The sequence below is a fragment of the Scleropages formosus genome, chromosome 3, assembly GCF_900964775.1.
Source record: "Scleropages formosus chromosome 3, fSclFor1.1, whole genome shotgun sequence".
Lineage (NCBI taxonomy): Eukaryota > Metazoa > Chordata > Actinopteri > Osteoglossiformes > Osteoglossidae > Scleropages > Scleropages formosus.
Window position 1 is genome coordinate 7,414,373 of NC_041808.1, and position 24,852 is coordinate 7,439,224.

At 37.0% G+C, this 24,852-nt stretch overlaps 1 protein-coding gene across 1 annotated transcript in view; it reads left to right on the plus strand.

Moving 5' to 3' along the window:
* scfd1 (sec1 family domain containing 1) overlaps positions 1-24,852 on the plus strand; it is a 39,795-nt gene that overhangs the window by 10,807 nt on the left and 4,136 nt on the right. The window contains exons 11-20 of the mRNA XM_018734812.2: positions 4,675-4,805; positions 5,868-5,958; positions 8,273-8,346; positions 8,894-8,975; positions 11,476-11,572; positions 15,419-15,489; positions 17,331-17,410; positions 17,639-17,701; positions 20,356-20,431; positions 21,585-21,638. Coding sequence (XP_018590328.1) covers positions 4,675-4,805; positions 5,868-5,958; positions 8,273-8,346; positions 8,894-8,975; positions 11,476-11,572; positions 15,419-15,489; positions 17,331-17,410; positions 17,639-17,701; positions 20,356-20,431; positions 21,585-21,638 — 819 coding nt within the window. The remainder of the gene's footprint in view (positions 1-4,674; positions 4,806-5,867; positions 5,959-8,272; positions 8,347-8,893; positions 8,976-11,475; positions 11,573-15,418; positions 15,490-17,330; positions 17,411-17,638; positions 17,702-20,355; positions 20,432-21,584; positions 21,639-24,852) is intronic.

Genomic DNA, 24,852 nt, shown 5'->3' on the forward strand with positions numbered 1-24,852 from the left:
GCTGAAAAAAGGCAGTAAAATATTGTAAAGCAAAAAGAAATATGAGAAAGAATGAATAACAAAATACTGGCCTATATTAAGTATTCATGCATCCATCAATTCTGAAAACCATATATCCTGATGAGGGTCGCGGTGGCAACAGCTCAGGCAGGGGAGACCTTGCCTTCCTTTCTGTGTTTACATTTCTTTTTTTCTCCAAAGGTACTTACAGTATTAAGCAACTTAAAATTACACACACGTATACATCTGCATGGTGGCAGTGCTAACCACCACATTAACATTCCATTATATTACATTTATTCATATAGCAGATGCTTTACTCCTAAGTGGCATACTGCTCAGAGTAAACAAAAGTACTTTTTTACAAAGAGATGGAGAGACTGAGATACAGACACGGAATTCCTGAAGTGCAGTCAGACGTATACCATCATCTTTGCCAACATACATTGCATTATGAATTGGGAGATTTTTTTTTTTTCCCCCCCATAATCTAGTGGAATTTATGGAGCAGTTACGAGATCAGGAGAGAAGTGGGTCTGAAAGAGGTGTCTTTTTAAACTTTTCTTGATTGTTCAAAGGGATTTAGCAGTTCTGAGTGAGAGAGGGAGCCCCTTTCTGCAGCAAGTTTTGAATTACTCCCAGTGATTTCAAAGCACTCCCATGTCAGACCATAGATAAGTTCTCTCCGGCATGTCCTAAGTCTGCCCTGGGGCCTCCTGCAAATGGGTGGTACGTTGTATACTTGTATACTTTTCATGGGCCACATCCACGGTGTATTCTCACTCGATGTCTGAACCACCGACTAGATACTTTTATCAGGAGGATCGGTGACTCCATAGATCTCCCTTATTGTTAATGTCCACGTGTTATCCATGAGCCCCCGAACCTCTTTCTGCAACATGTACGTGCAGTCTTGTTCTTTGTCACTTCACAAAGCTTGTGACTACGGGTGACAGGAAATGGGATGTAGATCTAGTCGTACATTGAGAGCTCAGTACCCCTTTTCAGAGCTCTGTAGAACCAAGCTGTTGGTCGGTCTCACAATTCTTCTTGTCATCACTCAGGAAAAGGATCCCAAAGTAAACTTCTCTACCTGTACCGGTAGCTCCCCTCTAAAGTGGGCAATAAAAGGATCAGCGAGCATTAAGAATTATTTTTTATTTCTGTGGTCAGTTCCCCGTAATTTCCTTTGGAAACTTGGTGAAATGAGAATATGACTCAAGTGAAGCCCACCATAACAGTCTGTCGGTCATATTTTGTTCTTTAAATGCCTTTTTTTTTTTTGGATAGAATTACCACTCTCACTTTTAAATTCAAAGGGGAATTTTGATGTTTTCCTAGCTCTGAGCCAAAAGTTGAGATTTGTTCTCTTGGAATAAATTCAGCAGTATCATTTTTTAGGATAAAATAATATATATATATATATTTTTTTTTTTTTAAATAAGTTCTTTGCTTACATAGCTGTGTCTTGTGCAATGAAAAATCACTATAGTGGCTTGGGGAAATATATAATGGGCTAGTAAAGTGGAGTAATTTTACTGGGCCAATTGAGGGTATGTACCTTCAAGGGTATTACAGCAGAAGGTGAGAAATGAAGTTGGATCCTTTGAGTCCTTATTGAAATAAATTATAAACATGTAACTAGTAACCCTAAGTCACTTTCTTAAATCATTTTGACAATGTGTGTTCTTTCTGCGAGCAGGACTGAGGATGGACTTAAGGTGCTTGTTGAACTTATGTTTTATTCATGCTCTTTATGGAAAGGATCTTTGGTGAGGGAATCAAATCGGGGAATATCTGTGAAGCATGTCGTCTGTCAGGGAAGCACTCTTTGGTCTCAGTTTCAGGATTGCAAACCTTACCTATACTGGGGAGGTTTTAAATAATCAGCGATGAGCATGTTGTCCCTCCTTGCTACTAGCTTCAGATACAGGCACATATGTCACAACTGTATAAACAGTTTTAAGAACATGAACACCCTGATGCTACTGTGAATAAACAATCTGATGTTTGCTGGGTAGACTCAGACTAGTCTGAGCCTGCATTGGACAAGTGCCTATTGCTGATAAATGAATGAATTTACATTGTCAAGCAGAAAAATACCCTTTATTTTGGTTTTCTAATATGGTTTTGGGTGACGCTTTGCTTAGAAACTAATTTTTTCCCCTCCCTGTAATAATGTTTATTTGATCATTTAACGAAAGGAATGAATTAAAATCCTCAATTCAAATTTTCTACTTCAAGGACTTGTACCACCTGCAATAAACACATTTCCCGCTCAAAACAGTAATGTGGGTCGTTACAAATGTAAATGTACCAAACTAAAACTCATGCTCTAGAAGAACTAGTGGTATTTTTGTAATCAGTAAACTTCAATAATCAATGCAAAAAAAAAAAGTTGCGTGACTGATGGAGAGAGTGTGTTCTACTGATGTATGGATGAGTGACCCACTGTAAGTAGTGTATCTAGCAGTGTAAGTTGCATTGTGTTAACAATATAAACATCCTAAGATGTACTTAAATGATAATTTGTACTGCTGAAATTTATATTGCACTACTTTCTACTCCAGGTAGGACTTGGAATAACAAAATATGCTAAGCAATGTTGCTTTATTTATTTTTTATTTATTTTGGTTTAGTTTTTTTGTACCTTGAAAAGTCATTTTAAATGTATTTTTGACTATTTATTGGATTTTACTAAATGTGTTTTCTTTGAAACCGGAAGTGTAATTAATATGGCACTTAATGGCTAAATATTTAGTTTGCTCTTTAGATTATTATTTTAAATATGTTACTTAAATGATAAATGTTTTGCAACAAAGTAATTGTCAACTTTGAGAGTTGCCATATTTTTTCCCCACTTCTGTATATAGCTTGTTGTTAAGTATCTGTTTGTATCTGTTTTTCTTGCTTTATGCCTGTGTTAAAGTGCTCTGTGTCACTGCATGAGAAGAGCACTCTATAAAAAAAATTGAATTGAATTGAAAGTACTCAGTTATTAAATCAATCAATAATTACAGCCCTAGTGTTATTTCACAGAATGTAATAATCCTGTTTTGCGAGGGATTTTTGTATTAATAACTTTTCACTGAAGCTGTAGGGCTGTTCCTTAACATCTCTATGATGTCACATCTCTACAAACAGTCCTTTCTAGTCTTGTGAAAAATATTTTGCATCTAATCATTATTGTACATCCATCCATTCTCACTTCACTCTCTCTGAAGTTGTCACTCTCCCATCCAGTCTTCCCATTCTAAAGCTCTTATTCTCCTGTCTCTCTTTAAAGTCTCTCTAAAGGGGTTAAGTACCCTTAGGATGTGGTCATTCTTAGGACTTCCAGCAACCCACGATGAACTGGAGTCGGCATCTACTACTGCAGATATCATGGGAGAGCTGTTTTCCTTCACATTATGAAAATCATAGTGACACCCGATTTATCTTAGAAACAAAGCTTTGACGGTTGGGTGCATCCTCCAGAATTTGTGTTAATGAAAAGAACATGTGCAGTTCTGGCAAGCAAGGCTTGAGAGAATATCCTTTAGAATGACTTGAAGCTACTGCGGTTCTGAAAGAGGGCTGTGTTGTTGGCTTGTTATTTAAATGTTATTCAGAGACCCCACAATTATTTTACATAATTTGTCACAAATACCTTTGTATTTTTTATCAAATGTATGCGCTTCTACTTCTGTAATGCTACTGTTAACGTTAGTGGTAGTGCATTTTCATGCCATTTTGTGGAATTATACTGATGTACCTTTAATAAAAGCACGTTTGGAGAAAAACATCTGCTAAATGAATAAATGTAAATGAACATTATCCTCTGACAACAACAGGGACAGACAGAAAGTAAATTACTGTATTTACTCAAAATGACCTATATGATTCTACACTAACATTTCTTGACCCCTTTGTGTGTTGAAACTCAACTCAGAAGTCTCCTATCTAAGTCCCAATTTTTAAATGCACCAGCAACATTCTGCATTTTCACTGACAAGATTGATATGATGGGTACGATGGGATGTTTTACCTAGAGAAATAAGTAACCACTGTAAAAAGAATTGACACACATTCTACCGAAATATTAGAAAATAGTATTTATAGCTTGCAGAGTGAGGTGGTTTAATTTCTAGAGTATCATTGTACTGTGTCTTCAGGCCTGCCAGAAAAATGTGATTCATTTTCCTTCATTTTGAAATGAGATCATAAAATTCTTGACAGTGGTGAATATCATACTTTCCTGTCAACTGATTTTTTTAAGTTACTTTAAAGATAAATGTGTTTTCTGAAGTTTGTTATGCTTCCTAGTATTCACGAAGCCATAAATTTCTAATTATTTGCGGTCCTCCTGTAGCTGGCTGAGTCGTTTTGTTTTTTGTTTGTTAGCAGCCATTGTGCAACATAAAATGACTTCTGACATTCCAAATGGGACTTGGAGTTACATTTTACACATCTGACTGGATTCAGTTCTGCAAATGTGTCAGAATATTAGAACAGACACTCTGACTTTATATAAACATTGGTTTGTCGTTTTGGAAAAGTCTGTGAAACTTTGGGCAGCATATTAAAAACAACTGCCAGTGTATCGTTTAGACAAATGCAGAAATGTGAAGTCATTTGTTGTGCTACAATCTGCTCTGTGTCACCGAATCACCGAATTTTGTCTCCTTGTCACAGGATTTCCACTTGAACAGGGTAACAATAGAAGAGTCTGTCGGACCTGAGACTGGAGCCAGACCCAAGAAGAAGAATAAAAAAAACTATGACCTCACAGCTGCTGACAAATTCTGGCAGAAACACAAGGGCAGGTGAGCACTTTTTAGTCCACTTACCTTGAAATTTTGTCCATTGAATGAGTATTAGGTCGTCAAAAGAAGTATAATTCTGAATTCCAAACCCTTACATGTGAACAGTTTTTATTAAGATGTAACGCACTTGCGAGTAAAATAGCACATGTAGCTCTAGACCTTGAACTGTTAATTTGTCAAGTTTGAGTTTTTAAATCCCTACCCCAAGATTTCCATGTTTTATATGTAACTTGATGATTTTCTGTTGTTGTTTTATTGTAATTTCCAGTATATTTGCACAAGATAGAGATAAGATACTTTATTGTCATTGTCTGCAGTAGTGTGTGTGTGTGTGTGTGTGTGTGTGTGTGTGTGTGTGTGTGTGTATACAAAAAAGATAAGACATTATTTCTGTGTCAGCAAAGTTTATTCCTAAGTGGGTAGGTATAATGTTTTTAATTTGTACATTTAAAATTCCACGGGAACAAATTTTGCTTTCTTTCTACCCACACTTGGTAACCGCCTGTCCAAATCAGGGCCGTGGTGGTCCAGAGCCTATCCTGGACAGGATGCCAGTCAATGGCAGGGTACCCTCAGACACTCAAACAGTCACACACTAAGGGCAATTTAGAGTCGCTGTGTATTCATCCCGTTCTGCTTCATTGGGTTCATGTCGGGGGGCTTCGTACAAGGTTACAAGACACATGTATACATTACACTAGAATGCCCAAGAGGATGGGAAGCCAGTGGAACTTGTAGTCCCGTAATTTTTTTTTTTTTTTCTTCCCTCCCATTTCTTTTCCCTGGGATTTTTGGTGTCCTTTCCTCAGTTCCCAGATGGCCTATTCAAGAACAGTATTTTTACATGCTGCCTTTTGTTTACTTTCTTTGCTTTCTTTTTATTGTCACATATACTGTATATGAACACTGTTCCTCAGTGGTCTTGTCATGTTTCTGAGAAGACCACTTATAAATAAAATTATCTGTAAGCATTCTCCATGAATTTAAAATTCTATTGACATTGTTAAAAAAAGCTTAATTTTTAGTGCATTTATTTTCAAGTAGCATTTTTGGTTATTGCAGCCCTTTTCCTGAGGTAGCAGAGTCTGTGCAACAGGAGCTCGACACATACCGGGCCCAGGAGGATGAGGTCAAACGGCTCAAGAGCATTATGGTAACATGCACTTTTTTTGTACCTGGTAGCATGATTAGTAGACTTGTATTCATGCTTGTTGATTCTGTTATGTGGTACCATACAGCTAGTTTGTCATGTGTACTTTTTCACACTCCTTTTGTCAGTCCATCATAATTGCCTCGATCTCTAGGTGGCAAATGAAAGCAGCAGTCCGCGTAGCTATCGAGCTGCATTTCATTAAGGCTGCTCGGTTGCACATCCTTCACATGTGTTTTCACAATTCAGCCCTCAAGCCCCACGTCATCAAAAGCCTAGGCCAGCCAGCTGTCAGTTGCAGAGCAGACCTCTGCTGCTGGAAAACAGAATCCGTCATCTTCATCGAATGCACCGTCTGCTATTCAACAGGAGCAGTCTTTGATCTTACTCTTGAATTCAGGACAGAAATTAACTCAATGACAGGCCTTGATTCCAGCCATACCACCATCCCACACAGAGCACCAGGGAGAAAGTGTGGTCCTGCAAACACAAGGATCAAAATGGGAATTGTTAGAACCATGAAACATTTGTCTTTATGTCTCTTTTTTTTCCCATCTCTGGGACTAGTTTGGTAACAAAAGACGTTATTGTACCATAGAACAGCATTCTTTCCCTGAATTCAGTTTCATAAATGAGGATGTCTGCAAATGTAACTCCCTTTGGATGAAACATCAGATAAACTCAATTCATTTTGGTTTATTTTTGTACAGCACACTTCCCAAGATATAGAAAGGGAACAAGTAGCAACAGTGATAAACAGCTGTAAAACATGTCGGGAAAGAGAGAAAGGGATGGAGGAACAAAACAAAACTGCACAGACTGGCAAAGGCACTTACCCTTAATTGTTACTGTAAAAAAAGTATGGTCATACTTTTTGCCTCCTGTCCTAATTTTTGCAGTAGCATTTTGAACACGAAGAGTGGTGTTTTGGCTCTTCAAGTAAAAAGCTCCACAATAATGAAATTTGATCTAGGTAGATGTGTGTACCATCTTCACTGCAAAAGAAATCTTAATTTCACAATATTCATAAGGTGCAGGAAACACATCCCAGATAGACAGTTCACGTGGGTCAAAAAATACATCCTGGTCAAAAAATGATTCCTAAATTCTAAAAATTCCACGAAGTTTAAACCCTTCAAATTAAATCCAGAATATAATAAATGAAATGAAAATGATAGGAAATGATTTCTGCTTATTTTTCCTAACCTTAAAACTTTCTTCTGAGATCGTATAAAGATAGTTTTCTTTCATGCAGTTATTTTAATGAAAAGTATTTCCTACAGCAACTACAGGCATTTACATTTATTCTTTTAGCTGACCCCTTTTTCCGAAGTAACATACAGTTTGGTACACAAAGGTACATTTTGTACAAACGTGATTATAGACATACCATTTGTTTATCACTGTTTCTGTGCTGCTGCCTATACAGCTGAAAATCTGATTGGAAATATGAAGATCATCACAGATGGTTTGATGCAAATTTAAGTAGCTTATAAGAGATCAGGAGAAAAGTGGGTCCAAAGCAGATATGTTTTGCAACCCTTCTTGAATGCTGGAAGAGATTCAGCAGCTCTGAAGTAGAGCTCATTCCAGCACATAGGAGCCAAAACAGAGAACATACGGACTTTTGATTTTGGACCCCATTTTCAGTGGGACCACCAAACAGCCAGAGGTGGAAGGAATGATCCAGTCCTGTAGGTATCATGCTTCTGATCCTTTGACCATCTTGTAGGCTATAACCAGAGTCTTGAACTTGATACATGCAGCCGCAGGAGGCCAGCTGAGAGAGATGAGGAGGCAAGATACATGAGAATGCTTTTGCAAGTCTAACACAATTTGTGCTGCTGCGTTCTGGCTCAGCTGAAGAGGCTTGTTTGAAGGGGCCAGAAGGCAAGACAGGAGGGGGCTGCAGTAGGCCAGGCAAGATTTCACCATAAGGATAGGAGATGCCATGTAGAGCATGTTGTGAGATATGGGTGAATCCTTCAAATGTTATGCAAAAATGGTATCTGCAAGATCTGGTTATGCCTTCAGTGCACTGGCATAAGCTCAGACTTCAGTCAGTCAGATCCTTAAAAGTTTTTGACTAATGAAGTCGATAACATGAGTGAATTGTCCAGCTTGATGGAGAGTTCTGGACAGGTGTATGGACCTGCTGGTAGATGGAGGATCTCAGTTTTGGAAAGAATATGTTGTACATTGTAGGTTTTTGCTGGAACAGAGCTGCTGGAGATAACATTATCATCATGGTGACTTAAATGATAAAGTACAAGGAAAAAAATTGTTCAAAGATGTATTGTTCTTTTTTCTACTAAAGGGTTTAGAAGGAGAAGATGAAGGTGCCATTAGCATGTTATCGGATAATACAGCAAAACTCACTTCAGCTGTCAGGTAAGACATTTCTGTCATTTTGCAGTTACACTGTAGTTTAAGGACAATATGGGACATATAAATATAAATAAATGCATTAGATGAATTTAGGGGCAGTAGTTAGTGTAGCAGTTAAAAACATGCTTTACCTAGTTCAAACCATATGCACTTTTTCTGTTGCACTAAAGTAAGGTACTTGCTGAAAAAGGTCAGCTACTGTAAATTGCTTTGGATTGTTAAGCTATGAATAAATACTGAAAAACTTTATTTTGTAGCTGCACACACAAAAAATGGCAAACAAAAATGGATATTTTGCTTGGTTTTAAAATGGTACATCAATGCAAGGGATTGCAAAACATAGCTTTTCATACCTGTTCATTTTCTGGGGGAAATGTGGAATGTAAAGAATTGAGTGCCTTTAAGAATAGGAAGCAGTTATTTGCAGTGTTTCACTGTTTAGCTTGCAATTTGACCATCACTTTTCCAGACAAAATGTATGGATGTATTTAATTTCTAGTTTCACAAGTAAGTATTTCTCTATGTATTGCATTTAATTGTGTTTTCTCAGTTCACTACCAGAGTTGCTGGAAAAGAAGAGGCTAATTGACCTCCATACCAATGTAGCCACTGCTGTGTTGGACCACATCAAGGTTGGCCAGCTGGAATATTTATCCTTCAGTTGCATTGTTGCTGTTGTTCTTTGTGTGTTGGGTGGTTAAAGGTTTTCAAGTATTAAACATATTTGCTGCATGAACACAGCTTGGATATTTTTCCCAAGTTCGTCTTTGACTATGCTAAATATATTTAAAGGCATTTATGTCTATGTGTACTTTACACTTGTTACAGCAGTCCTTTTAAAAAAAGAAAAACGTACATATTCTTATTCTTTATTTATTTGATGCTTTTGTCCAGGACATTAGGATTGCGACACTAGATTTGTGCTTTGAAAAATAAAGATTGGCAAGCAGAAAACATCTTACATGTAACGTCTTACAGTTAAATATATAGTACTGGAATTAACACCATATTATTTGTAGATTAATAAAAAAAATTGCAAAAACATGTTAGTGTCAAACTATTCAAATTGTAACTATTGCCACAACCATGGTAGGATGGACATATTACATAAAGACCACTGAATGACACAATAGACAAAACACTAAAGGTGTTGTGAGAAGATGCACCTGAAGGTCTGCAAAGTCAGAGCATCTGATGTTGAAAGGAAGCATATGAAACTGTTTGGGTGTTAGGAGAGAGAATGATTTTGCATTGTTAGTGCATTTGGAGAAAGAAGTCATAGATGGTGGACAGGTAGCTTGGAAAAGATTTACGCTTGTCAACACAGAGAAAACAGCACCTTGAGTAGTTTTGTAATTTGGTATAGTTGGAGCAGAAGGAGTGAATTTTGCAGATGTTTTGGTGGAAGAAACTGGAGATCTCAGCTAGTAAAGACCGAAAATTCTAGTTATTTACAGTGGGTGAGAGTGGGAGGTAGGAGGTATAAGGTATTTTTTTAGAGAAAGCTCTTGTGAAGGGGAAAGCAGAGGGATAATAGAGGGTTCTCATTTCGAAAAGTTGAGTTTTAGGTGAAAGATTAGTTCAAGATAAGATTTCTGAGAGACAATATCCGTTCTAAACACGGTAATTAATGGAAATTGATCAAATTAAGATCTGGGCAAGGCCATCGTAGAGAAACCACAAGAAAACGTTTACGTAAGGCCAAAATGTAAAGGAAGAGGTTCCAGCAAAAATCTTTTAAGCATACCTGTGAGTAAAATGTTTGGATTAGAAAGTTGACACCACTGAGACACAGAAGAACAAGTCAGGAAAAATACTGTTCAGCCACTTCAGTGTGACATTTGTTATACCAACTTTTTTGGAACCAAGGGAGAAGAGTGAAAGTGGCAAAATTTGAGGAGCAGTCAAGACAGATTAGGATATGAAAGAGCGGGAGCTGAGAGGAAAAGTTTCCCTCGAGTGACTTCTGTGAATGCCAGAATGCAGGATACATAAGTAGGTTGCTGCTGAAGAGGAATATTGTTGGTTGTGAACCTAATAATTTTTTTTTAAGGGGATAGATGGTGTATGTGTATGGATAAGGTCCAATGCAGGTGTAATGGGTTTGTGTTGTGTTTAAGCAAAAGATCTGGTACCTGAGAGCGTGTTGCTATGATAAGAGAAAAAGACAGGATTGGGGTCTCCAAGAAATGAGTTGTCCTAAAGTGTATCCCAGTGTCTGCTGCCTTGGACATGAAGAAGAAAGCAACATCTTGAGAAACAGCTGATACAGTGGCAGGGCCTAGAGGATTTAGTAAAGATTTGAAAATGGAGGAGAGCTGTGAGCGTTCTGTGCTCGTAATTCAGTGGTGGATAGGAAGATTTATTTGCTGGCTCAAATATTTTTCTCCCAACAAAAAGTAATTGTTTACCAGAATGTTTGATGTTTCTATTTTTATTTTAAAGTGGATCAGCTACGTTGACAATAATGAACTAATAAACAACTTGCATTCTTCTTGGTAGCTGTTTTCCTGTAGAATACAAGTAATCCATTGAAAATATCAGTTACTGCTTGTGGATGTATCAGCATCAATTTAGCTTTATTTTTAGAATATACCAGCTTTACTGGATTACAGACATTTGATGTATTGTTTTTGGAGCAGCCGCAACCAAGTCTGTGACCCAACCAATATTTAACACTGCGGTTATTTAAAGGGGATCTTGGGTTCATGTTGTTACTTCACCATAGTAATATGAGACTAAAAAGTCGGTCAGCCAGTAAACAGTTCATTCTTTGAATTATTGCAGTGGCCAAGAAGTTTTGTCATTGTTTGAAAGACCTACAGTCTCACATGCATCAAACTTAAATATTGATTCATATTCATAATTACATGTTTTTTTTTATTTTGACTAATCCTGTTATAGTACATCTAGAGTACAGTTACAGAGAGTTTTATGCTATTATATTTCCAGGATATCAGGGTGTAATTTCAATATTTGTCCATCTTTGCTAAGAATTTCTGAGATGCAGCTTGTATATGGTTGAGAAAACTACTTTTCGAAATTTGATTTCTGCAGTTTATGACCTCCTGTTGCAGGTGAATGAAAACTCTATATGTGTATCTCATGGTTTTCTTTTGTAAATATTCACAGACCCGCAAACTGGATGTATACTTTGAGTATGAAGAGAAACTCATGAGCAAGTCCACTTTAGACAAGTCACTTCTGGACATGATCAGTGACCCAGATGGTAGGTGTGCATCTCTCCCCTACAGGAACTTTCCCTCAAAACAAAGGGACAGCATTTTTATTAAGATTGCAGGAGAGTTATTGTCTTTACAAACATGTTAAGTGTTACCATGAAAAATATCAATACTTACATGTTAAGTGTTTTAAATAGTTACCCTGAAAAATATCAGTATTTACATTCATTCATTTAGCTGATGCTTTTGTCCAAAGCTACTGACAGTGTAAGGATACCTACAATTATTTACTCATTTGTACAGCTGGGTAATTTTTACTGGTGAAATTTTAAGGTAAGTACCTTGCTCAAGGGTACTACAGCCTTACATGAGATTCAAACCTGTAACCTTTGGGCCTAAAGGTGGCAGTTCTAACCACTATTCTACCAGCTGTCCCATTGTATAAAATATAAAAACATTAAACTCTGGAATGTAAACGGATACATTTTCTTTAGGGATGAGAAGTTATAAAATCTGGTTTTACTCAAGTAATTTCTAGCTGCATCACAAAAACATCTTAAGTACCATTCACCAAAACCTGCACATATATATTTTAAAAATCTAATTGCACCTTTTGGTGAAATTTGGAAATATAATAGTTAAAATGTAATTGAAGCCAGAAGGTGGTGGAGTGGTTAAAGAACTGAGCCGGACTGTATTTGTTCAAAGATGAAGTCACAGGCTAATTGAAACAGCAAGGATTTTTAAGTGTCTTTTTGCCATTCATCAGAATGATAGTAAATGTAATTTACCCACATTATGAGGTAATGTTGAATGAGGACATACAACTGTCAAAACTGTGGAAGTTGTTCAGTTCCAAGCTGCACTTGATCAGATTTGAAGGGGAACATGCTGTACATACTCAGATGTGTGTCCAGGTTCAGTATTTAGAGAATGTTGTCAACAAGCGTAACAAGAGCTCAAAGGCATTTCTTGCCGTGGACATCATCTGCTAAGTCTGAATGCCAGGAACATTACTCAAAAGATCCAGTCCTAATTTGCAAATGACAACAAGCTTTTCCATCTACCATTAGTCTATTAAATTACTATTTCTCTTTACAGTCACTTTTTACTATAATTTTTCAATAATAAAAGCAAGAACAGAATTTTTTCAATAAGCTTTGGCAAATGCATGGTAGGTGATGCTGATAATATCAAAAGTTGGTAAAAATGTTGTACATTTGAGCAAGTGTGTTTACTGGCTGTGCAAATATTATCAACAATTACACTACAACCTGGATGCTGTTGAGTAACATCTTCAGCTGGGTCTGACTGTGTATAAAATCAGTCTTTCAGGCTGGTTAAACTGCCATCCAGCAAAGTCAGCAACCTGACAGCTTTGGTATATGGCTTGAATAACTCAGTTAACTCACAGAGTGATGTGAAGTTCAGCACATTTCCAGGATGAATATTAGAGTAGCTACCACCTTCCAAGATAATTAGTAGATCTTTCTTACATATTCTTCAGCTGTTCACCCGACCTCCTGGTCTCTCAAAGATTTTCATAGCTCACTGTTGTGTCAGGCTATGAGTCCTTAATGTTATATTATTACTTCATTTACTGTCTCACTATAAAAGTGACTAACTTGCATTGCAAAGTTCAGTTGAAGCTATTGCAGTCGATAGTAACAGTTCTTAAAGGATGATTGTATTTCAGGCTTCCTCTTGCCCCTTGGGAGAAACTGTTGCAAAGATGAAATGATTATAAATGAGTGTGGACACCATGAGTCCTGAAGATTAATCTATGATTGTTTGCTACCATGGCTACTGAAGCACCCTGCTTTGAGTCACTATTTTAATTCAGTGTGCCTGGAAAGTTTCCCCCCCCCCCCCCCCCCCCCCCCCCCCCCCCTCATTTTGTGCTTCTCCATCTGTTTTTTTTTTTTTTTTTTTCTTTTTTTAATCCATTTGGAATGTGGGTTTGTTCTACTGTGACAAACAATTTGAAATGTTCCATTTGCAAAGAAATGAAAGATATGTGTACGTTTCAGTCCTGGACAGTAATATTATTTTTTAGTGTGTTGTTTTAAATGCTTAGTTTACATTGAGTTGTACTGGCACGCAATAGTAACTGTCTATTAAATCACTCGCTATGAAATGATGTAGATACCCCTTTATGATTCTTTGATTTGGTGTGCCTCAGGTACCCTGTGTTTCCCTGAGTTTCCAGCTTATTGAATTTGATTTGCTCTGTTCTGGGAAACATTACTGAAAAGAAGGTATAATGATCAATCATAAAAGTGCTGTATCCGGACATGAGCTTTTTCTGCTAATTACAATAGCTTGACAACAAGTTCTTGAAAAGGAAACAATTGCAGCATTAGTTCTCTGTGTATCGGAATTAAACTTGTGACCCACGCTGTGTTCGGTGGGGCACACCCTCCATCCAGAGGCAGTGCTGACGGATTCTGGAGTGCTGAAAACCTTCATGCCCAAGGTTACTACATTGGTATGACAGCTTTATAACTCTATTGTGAATGAGGTTTGTGTCAAAATACCTTTGTTGGTAACTCAAAAGTCACTTTTACTTCCCAAGTAACAGTGAATAAAACCTTAATACATGCATCCTTCAATTTGCTGCCTAGGTTCTGGAAAAATCTTGGAAATAGCTCTTGTAAATTAAAAAGTATTAGTAAAACAATTTTATTAACTTTGGTTTACATTAATATTAAAATTAATTAAAAATTACTTAAAAGAACTTCTACATAAACCCTTTCTTCAATTCAGATTATTGAAAATTCCTATAAACAGTTATGTATATTGTGAATATTATTCATCATAAAACATCCAGATCAGTAGGCACTAGCTGTAAACACAGTGGAAGCAAATTGAATAAAGGCAGGTCCACACTCATGTACAGTAATTTGTAATTTGTAATCTGACTGCTTATAACACAAGGAGGCACTGCTCTAAGCTTTTTGAATAGAGCCTCCAGCCAATAGTAAAATCTCAGACTGAGGAGCAATAGTTTGGAGTCCTTTCTGGCAACAGCTCTTTGTCCTCACAAAAATATTAAGGGGGGCATGAGACTTTACTAATCCTATCACAAGTTTCAGTTGTGAGGACCTGGAGAGAACAAGTATGTGCCCTAGACAGTTGTTCGAGAAGTGTTCCAAGACTGAGTGACCATAGCAACTTTTGTGTTTCTTCCTTTCGATGAGTTTGAAGACCAAGAGTTATGTCTGCATTCCTGGCATTATGATGAGCTAGTTGAGTTTGGACGTTTGATTCTACCAAGACTGTGTCTCAGCTCTTCTAATGTTTGTTATATTCATGACCAAGATAGCAGGTAGCATAGTGGTTAGAGTTGAATACCACCATTAAGTAACATATTTACCTTGAATTGCTCCACTAAAACAATGCATCCCTGAATTGCCTAGCTGTGTAAGTGGGTAATTGTGTGTAGCTTAGTATAAAAATCTCACATTTTAAGTCACTTTGGAGAACAGTTTCAGCTAAATGAATTAATAATAAACCATAATTAAGGTCTGAAGAGGATCTAGCTTGAAAACATCAGTGTGATTCTTACTAGACGATGATACCTGGCAAACACTAGACACCTTCACAACTGAATATGGCACAGTCCAAATAAAGGGAAAACAACCTTGACAGTGACCATGACTTTTTTAACCTACATTCTCATTATGTTATATTCTGCCATTTTGGCCCATATTTTCAAATGTAAATATCACATATCATTGTAATTTTTAGATGTTACAAAATATTGTGGTTGCCTTTGTTAACCTCAAGAAAAAAGTGTAGCCTGCAGTAATTAAATCTCAGATTGAGGTTTTTAAGGTTGAAGTACAACTAGATGAAGACACAGTGGAAATTAATAGTTTTTTTTCTTACAGCTGGGACACCAGAGGACAAGATGAGGTTATTTCTGATCTACTATATCACATCACAGCAGCCGCCTTCAGAGGTGATGACATTATTTGGTTCTGTCCTGCTTTGAAAGTGGCTCTTTGAGTCAGCTATTGGTAAAAGGTTCTGTTGGTAAAAGGTGCATTTGGTAGTTACAGAAAAAAAATACCACTGTTTAACCTTCATAATTGTATTTGTAACTGTTTTGTTCTAGTGATGTGTATTGATCTGTTTTTAGCTTTTTCCACCCTGTGCTTCTCATTCTATTCCATTCTTTAATTTGTTTCCATCCTGTTTCTACGCTGCCATGTGACTGTTGGGAGATTAGTGTCTAAATTAGTGGGGGTTTTTTTGCCTTGGTTTTCATCTTCACGCATTTTGTTAGTTTTCCTCCCAGTTTCCCCCCACCTGACCCTTTAATAAATTTATAAATTTATAATTAATAAATTGGAGCAAATATACCAAGTATCCAGAGTGTTAATGTGGGAAACGTTGAATTTCCCGTTGAATTGTAAAGGGTTAACCCTCATAAGAAAAATAAGACAAAATATTCAAAAGTCTGCTTTTACAAAAGATTTTTCACTACAAGAATCACTTACATTTTATATTTTGGTATTAGTAATATCTTAACTCGTTCGCTATATATGACTGATAGTGTTCAGATTTTGTTATTTAAGCAGACCTTTATTCAAATAAAAACAAGGAAGAAAATTTCAAAAGATCTTTCCACAATTGTCAAAAGTTTGGTCAGACCTATCAATTTTCTGACATTTTATTATATTTTGTTTATTTGATAATGTGAATCTTGGCTAAATACCGTGCTTTAGTCCGGTTCTGATACTAATCACTAAAGTTGGCTTGAACACTTTGTCACTTTGTCCAGTTTAAAAAATAGACATCAGAATGAGGGTTTTATTTGCAATTACAAAAAAAAAGGAGCTTTATTTGTTTAAATGCAGTTTGTTTTTATCGGATTTAAATAGGTCCATTTAAGCAAATCTGTGTTAAGCAAACACTTTATGTCTTTATTAATTTATTAAAACAAGCTGAAAACAAACATTTTTGGTAAGTGCTGAGATAATATTCGGATAACATTAAAACATTCTTTCAAATTTCAAAAGGATCATTGTTCCACTGGAGAAACATGCTCTAGCCAAGTGCAGCTTCATTATTCTTATATTCCAATAGTACACCATTGTTTCTAGCATGTCAAGATCTTTTTTCAGTGTTAGCCAGTTTACCACAGTTCTGTCACAAAGGTTCTATCCATTATATTTTTTAAATTGTCAGTGACTGGATCCAAAATATGACCGTACAAATTGTGCTTTATTACATTATGTTGTTTCATCCTTGACGACTAGAGTCCACCTTGTCAAGACCGTCTGTGTGTTGGCTTCTTGGTAGTACTCCAAGCTCAGATCGTCCCATCCTGACTGTCACAGTGAATAATAAAGTATCTAATTGTTTCTTCTCTGATCTGGGACAGGTTCTGACCATGGAAGTCAAGGTGGAATCTGTTCCAAGTCTGTTCCGCTCATTCTTTCATCCTTTTTTTGTCTGAACCTTGTCTGATTACTCCATACTAATCCCTTGCTCAGCTTTAGGAAAGTGTCATCTTGGGAAAGGTTTTATGGCTGAAGTTTGAGCTTGTTCTGGGTGATTTTGAAATGACCTTTCAAAAACAGTATTGAGTCAAATTTAAAAAACCAAAAAATATTTTGTTTTAACAAATAGAAAAAGAAACCCTTTTGTTGAGGACATTGCTAGGCAATGAACTAATTTGGTGCATTGGTTTAGAAATGCAAGTATGGCCTGCTGACCTAGAGATCCCGAAAACTTGAGTGGTGTCGGTTTTCTCACATGATGATAAAGTAAATTATTTTGTTTTGGAAATTTCAGTTGGACTTGGAACAGTACAAGAAAGCCCTGATGGATGCAGGCTGTGACCTGTCTCCCTTGAACTACATAAAACAGTGGAAGTGAGTTGTTATCTTTTTTTGGCATTTTGCTTTGGTTAAAGCTGTTATTATGTATGTTGGTAACCTTAACAGACAAGTTTAATTCAAATCAAACTGACTACTTCAGCCAGGCCTTCTTGGCAGTGTAAAGCCAAGACAACCTTAGAAGTTTAGATTGCTTCATAAGAAACCAAGCATTTAAAAGCAGGACTGTTATTTCAATGGTAATTTTTTGTTTTTGTTCACCAGAGCTTTCACCAAAATGGCTGCTGCACCAGCAAATTATGGGAACAGTGGAGTGAAGCCAATGGGGTAAAAAAAAAAAAAATTACTTTATAAGATAAAGTATGAGATGACACATGCAAAACCTAGTCTGAGAGTGTTGACTGTACATATACAAAACTGGGTAATTGGCTAGTTTACTGACAGTAATGTCACTTGTACATAATGTTGCAACACATACACGTAGGACAATATAATGCACTTTAATATTATAAAACATTTTTGTTTGTTGCACGACACAAAAAGTCCTTTGAACTACATACATGCAGTAAGGATGTTGCATTTTTGCATTCATTCTGAGAGTTAGCTGTACTTTAAATGCGAAATTAGCAAAGCTCGTGCGTAGCACATTCAGTTTTTGGGGAGCTGTCACTCTGTTTTACCTGTTCTGAAGGGAGTTACCTGTACCAATTCATCTGCCTTCGTAACATCTGTAAGACCGTTGACGTAAGACCTACTGTATATGTCAGAATATAGCACTCTATTCTGTCATGATGATCCTGTGTAAGCTGGTTTGCCTGAGATGTGTATGCTTGTGGAATTGGCGGTAAATTAACTCAGTTGACTTGTTGATTGAATAAATTACATAATTTAAACAATGTTAAATTGAACATGTTATCTAAGTGATCTTTTTTCTTATATTAGTGGCTTTGCTCTTTGAGTTAGTTCTTTGCAGTTAAACCTTTGGCTACAGCTACATTTCTCAGTCTTAGTTGCTACAGTCTGCATGGGCTTTGCATATTTAGATTTTGGCATTTCTGCCCATTTGACTATGAAAATTTGCTCCAAATCCCCCAAGTTAAACAGAGTGGTGGTGGACAGCATTTTTCAGTTCACACCGCATATTTTTAATGGGATTCCAGTCTGGGCTTTGTCCTGGCCGTTCCAGAGAACTGACTTTGTTTGCCATTACTTCGCCAAATAGCTCGACTTTAGCCTCATGAATCCAGAATGTCTCAGGGTCTGTCACATGTCTTCTGGTAAACTTCAGGTGTGACTGAATTTGTGGTTTCCCTCTACAGTGCTGTGAAAAAGTATTTGGCCATTTCCATTTCTTTCCTTTGTTTCAGCTTTTTGACTTTAAATTTTTATGTTTTTTGGCAGTATTATATGAATGGCAAGATGAGACTTGAGGTAGAAAAGGTGGCAGTATAGATTTTATATCATTTCGTTGGTGTGGAAGATAATTTCACAAGCCAGTAACACCTTTAGCTGCATTGACTGCAACAAACTTCATATCAGGCTTCTCAGCTGTTTTTTCCATTTACTTTTCTGGGACCCCTGATCCAAATAAAAATAAAAAACATATTAAAAAAGATCCAGTAAATAAATAGAAACAGTGAAGCAGCAAAAGAGCTTAATTCAATGTTGATGCCAAACAAATGACTAATATGTGTTTGTCCCCTTCACTCTCAGCATTATTTCTGAACAGCAGCTGCTCAAATAAGCAGTTCCTTACAGACCATCAAGTTCAGTTAACTGGGAGTAGCATTGGGGTATCAGGATTGTGGAAATTAATTCTCCATGTCAGGATGAGTCAGTATCCAGACAAGTATACAAATACCTGAGTTCTGGAGGTATTTTAGTTTGACCTTGCAACACAATAAAATGAGAAAATAATGGAACACAACTGTGGGATTTTTTTTTTCTTTTTTATAAGTAAAATGAAAAAACACACACACACATTGACTGAAACCACTTGTCCCAAGCGGGGGCGCAGTGAACCGGAGCCTAACCCGGCAACACAGGGTGCAAGGCTGGAGGGGTACACCCAAGATGGGACGCTAGTCTGTCACATGGCACCCCAAGCGGGACTTGAACCCCGGACCCGCCAGAAAGCAGGACCCGGCCAAACTTGCTGCGCCACCGGGTCCCCTGAAATGAAAACAGTACAGTGGAAAAAATCTGATTACAATTCATACATATGCCATTTCTCATATTGATCAGGAAATTCAAGCCCAGCCTTAAGTTTGGTAACAAACATGAAAAACACCAAAAATAATGCTGGCTGATTAAAGGAAAGATGAAATTTGCTTGAAATTCATGTTCAAGTAATGCTCTGAAACTAATTCACCACAAAATGATAAATAAATCTTCAGTGATCTGTAAAAATTCAGTGAATATCAGGAGTTTTTTTGGTTTAACGTTTTTCCTTTTCTAATGAAACATTCAATTGCGTCAGTGACAGCATCCCCGTCAGTGACTGAGCTGACCTATGTTCACATGTGTTTCGTTTGACAGTCTAAAGTAATGTGTGGAAGAAGGCAGTGGTCAACAACTTCTGTACCATTAATTCACCAAAAATTTACTTTTTCCAGTACTACTTTAGTTTTTTTTTTTTTAAAAAACTTTTTTTTTTTAGCCGTATAATGAAAAAATTCACAAATAAAACACAAGAATAAGGATGCACACATGTGAACAGTAAACATTTTGTCTAAATATGGACATGGCTTCCATTTCCATTACTCTCAGAATGTTCACTGCTCATCTGTCCATTTATCACTATTAAAAATTACCATTGTCTGCCAAAGCATCCAGTTTAATTCATTCAGGGTACATTCAGATCATTCAAAGCCAATTTAATTGCCAACCGAAAGTTCAAGCAAAAACCAGTATACATAGAAACATTAATCCAGTACTTGTGTGAAGTGTCTTTTTAATGTTCTCTTCTTTTCTTGTGGCAGTTTGTTTTCCATGGTAATGAACACAGGTTCCCACTTTGTAATGGAAGGGGTGAAGAACTTAGTGCTGAAACAGCATGTAAGTATCTCTTTACAGATGTTTCTCCATGAGGACTGATAGTAGAGATGATTGTTTCACACTGCCTGTAATTTGAATGTAAAATTTATCATTTTCAAATCTTCTGCTGTACATTGCAGAGGTAACACTCTAAAAAAGGTAGACTGTATGTTCCTTTCCATGGCAACAGTCCGCCAGGAAATCTTTTCTTCTAGTGAGACTTGCCGGGTTTACTGCCTGCAGGAGGCAACAGAGGGCATTTACTTAGATGTTTCCATCATCCCAGCTGGCTCCTCCCTGGCGGTGGTAGCAGCAGCTCAACTCTAAGAGCCTCTTTGATTGTTGAACTCCTCACCCTGTCCCAAAATGTGTGCCCTGCCACCATGCAGAGAAACTTAATTTTTACCACTTTTACATGTCACCTTGTAGTTGAGTAGTCCCATCAGTCATGACCCAAAGCTGGTACCCATGGGTGAAGATTTCTGACAACTCCTAATTGACCACTTCTGTTCTATACAAAATTCTCAATATCACAGCTGCAGCCCCAAGTCTTTAGCCAGTCTTGAAATTCAATGGCCAGACTAGGTCAGACTATATAATTTTTTTTTCTTTTAGATCATGTCAAACACTGTCAAAGGGTCTGTACTGCAGTACCTACAATACCTGATCATTCGCAGCGCTACAGTCAAACTGTTCCACTCCTACCCCCCTGGCTGTTTGATGTTCCAATGCCCAGGAAGTCCAAAATGAAAAGCCAAAAGTTTCTTGGGTAGAGTGGTCCCCTCTCCCTCAGATCTACTGAATCCCTTTCAGTATTCAGAAAGGGTTTCAATGCACTCAAAATCTCTCAGACCCACTTCTCCTGTTACCTCCTGTCTGCCCCCCTAAACTTGTACTACATTTTGTCTCACAGATACCTTCTTTAGATACCTGTCTTACCTATCACTTCTGTGTTCAGCTATTCACATAATGTATACTGACCAAACCTGAATGATAATCCTACGCCTCAGTCTATAATTCTGTCCGTCGATGAAGTGTACTTCTGGTTACTCTCAGTTGTAAGTTGCTTTGGAAAAACGCGGCAGCAGAATGAATAAATATGTGGAAATTGTCAACACGTTTGTTCTGGTTCCATACGTGTTCTAAACATGTGGTTTTAAATGTATTGTTACAGAACCTGCCTGTCACTCGCATCCTGGATAACCTGATGGAAATGAAGTCCAACCTGGTGAGGGCATCCTTATATGTGATGTATTTCTTTGTGGTTGGGGGATGGTAATGGTCCATAGTTATCTAGTTTAAACTCAAAATACTGAACAAAAAAATGCTAATGTGACATTTTGTCATTCGTATGTAATGAGGTTTTTCAGAAAATCTCTTGGGGTAATAGTTCAAATGTACTTTGCACTAGCCAAAATTAGAACATTCCATGTGTAGAATAACGAAATGAGTGACTGGGCGGTTTCAGGTGTATGCATTTCATTTAACCCCTGACTTGGTTCGGGTAAAGGACTGATTTGAAGAATTTGCTGTGAAGCACCTGCAAAGTAGGCTCAAGACAGCAAAGTACCAGATAGCAAAACCCTGTGAAGATCAGTTCCCAATTCTTTGAATTCCCATTTTATTTCAAAATCAAGGGTTTTGGAAAAAAGACAAATAATGAAGACACAAAGATCCTATTTCTTGCTGAAAATGCCCTCGAAATGTTTAATTGGACATGACAATGTTATCATTTTCTCAGCCTCTGAAGTTACCATTGGCCACACAATGCACCACTTGTTCTGCAAGCTAAGGGACAGAAGGGGAAACACAGGCCAAATTCAGCTGTTCACCACATCGAGCAGCCTTTTTTGCCTAAGTGTAATCAATAGTTTTTTATGTGAGTGAGTGAGTGTGTGTGTGTGTATAAGGAGACACAAAATAGTAACATTCCTCTTACCAGTTTAATAGTACGTTCTTGTTCGGTACAGAATGTGCATTTTTCCCTCTTTGTGGAGGTAAGCAGATACCGCAAAAATTCTGAGCATTTTTGATTTGACAGTATAAGAGCAGCTCTTTCACTAGGTTGACCGTTGTAATGTAAGCTGGCCTCTGTTAGAACTCAGAGGTTCCCAGTAGGAGGGGTGGTGAACTCGGAAAAGTAGAGAAACGGCACGGACAGGGCGTCACTGACGGTTAGAGCAGGACAGAAGCAGTCCGTGTTAATCAGTCTGCCAGATGTGATCTTGTTTAACTAAAAAGGCAAATGCAGCCTGATTTAAAGTCACAAAAATACACGTGTAAAAACTGAAATTTGTAGAATCTACGGATCACTGTAGCTCTGCTGTATCTAGCGGTGCTGAATTCAGGCAGTATAGTTGAAATGTTTTCATGTACAATGTGTAATTTACATATTAAAGCAAAGAGAATTTCAAATAAAATTCATGCGCAGCTTTTGTAGCTTAATGTTTAGTAATAATGTAAACATTTATTCATCCTGTGCTTTCCTCTGAGAGGTAGAAGAACAAAGGACGTTTTCATTTGCATAAAACACTAAAGGTGCCAATGTATGCACAATGCAACGGGTCCTCAATTTATAAATTCAAATACTGTGTGATAATAACTAAAAGCATATGAATAAAAGCATATTTTTTTCATGGGCTAGATTCTGTAAAAAAAAAAAAAAAAACAAAAAAAAAACCACATAAATTGCTGGTCTTATGAAGGGTCACTTAATGGAAGCATAGGATATGAGACATGTAACACTTTGTATGCGATATCAGGTCGTTGCAAGACTTTCTTTATAATGTATTCATTTGAAAGAGCATTAAAATTAATTTTACATTAAAATTACTACCATTTTTAAAATTAAAGCCCCTTTCTAATGTCAGCCATCACATAAGCTTGTGCAGCACTTGTCAGCATCTAACCATTTTCAGTTTGATTTATCATATAAGCAATCAAATATGTGTAATAGTAGAGATGTAGGTTCAGTAAAAGCCTTGCCAAGATAAATTAAAAATATGCTGTAAGAATTAACATTTTTATTCACTTTAAGTTACAGTGAAACTAATTTTAAATGACTGAAAATAAAACGCATCATCTTATTGAATTCCTACTTAGTGTCAGCTTTTCCATAAACATACGCAATGTTGTCAATTTGTGATTGGTCACTGACAGGAACACCAAACATGGACTATATCTCAGTGGAGTCTAGTCCCACATTGCTATTTTGTTTGGTTGCTTGGTGCAAACAAACTGTTTTCTCCACAACAAATTTTTTTTTTTTTTGAAAATAGACCAGTGAAGTAAAATACGCGAATTGAAAAATGTATTTTAGAAAATTTTAAGTGGAACATTCATAACACAAACACCTCATTCATATTTGTCACAGAAAAAAATCAGTTCCAACTTTATTATAGAATATATTGCATGTTATTAAAAAATGAAAATTGCCCATATGAAGTAAAATTCAGTTTGCATATACTGTCAGGGAATTCTATTCACACTTAATACTGCTCAGCAAATAATAGCAATAAAGATTTACTTAGCAGTTATTTGAGCAGCAGTTAAGCACTTAAACCGGTGCTGGGGAGGCAGGCTCTCCAAACAAAAACAATACACTCCTTAAATACATTCGTATATTTACATAACATGACTTTCTAATTTTAGCAGTTTCAAATTACGTGTGTATTAGGACAGAAGAAAGACCAAACATAGGTACAGGCAGTCCCCAGGTTACGAATGTCCGACTTATGTACAACCCATAGTTACAAACCAGCCCCAGTAAAGCCTGCTATATTAAAAATTCGAGTTACATACAATGGTACGTAATAACAAACGGGCACTACTTTGCGACGCACATCAAAACATTGGACGTCTACAGTGGTTCATAGGCTCGTGGGCACATGGGTCGGAGGTAAGACAAAGACTTTGTTCTTTTAAGTCAGAGCACATCGCTGTTAGCAGTGTCTCTTTTGTGTTACTGTATTTGGCTTTATTTTTTTTGTTTTTTTTTTTGTTTTTACCCTTGTAACCATGGCATCAAAGCATAAATGTGATTCAGGTGTTGGTGATGTTCCAAAGAAAATCTAAACGATCACAATTGAAACTAAAGTGGAAATAATAAAGCAATCGAAAAAAGGTATATATACTATATACTAAGACAAACATTTGACTAACTGATATGAACCGTACCTAACTTTTCTGAGTTACGTACAAATTCAATTTAAAGACAGACTTAGCAACGGAACTTGTTCGTAATCCAGGGACTGCCTGTATATCATAAGAATAAGGGACGTAGGCTACACAACAAGATGGATCCAGGGCATGTGGCAGCTGGGAGCTCAAAGGGAATTACGCGTACGTGACCTCGACAGTTCGCAGTCCAAGACCAAACAACAAACAGTCTAAATTATTCGCCCACAATACACTCGTAATACTTTGTGTGAGATGTAATTTGC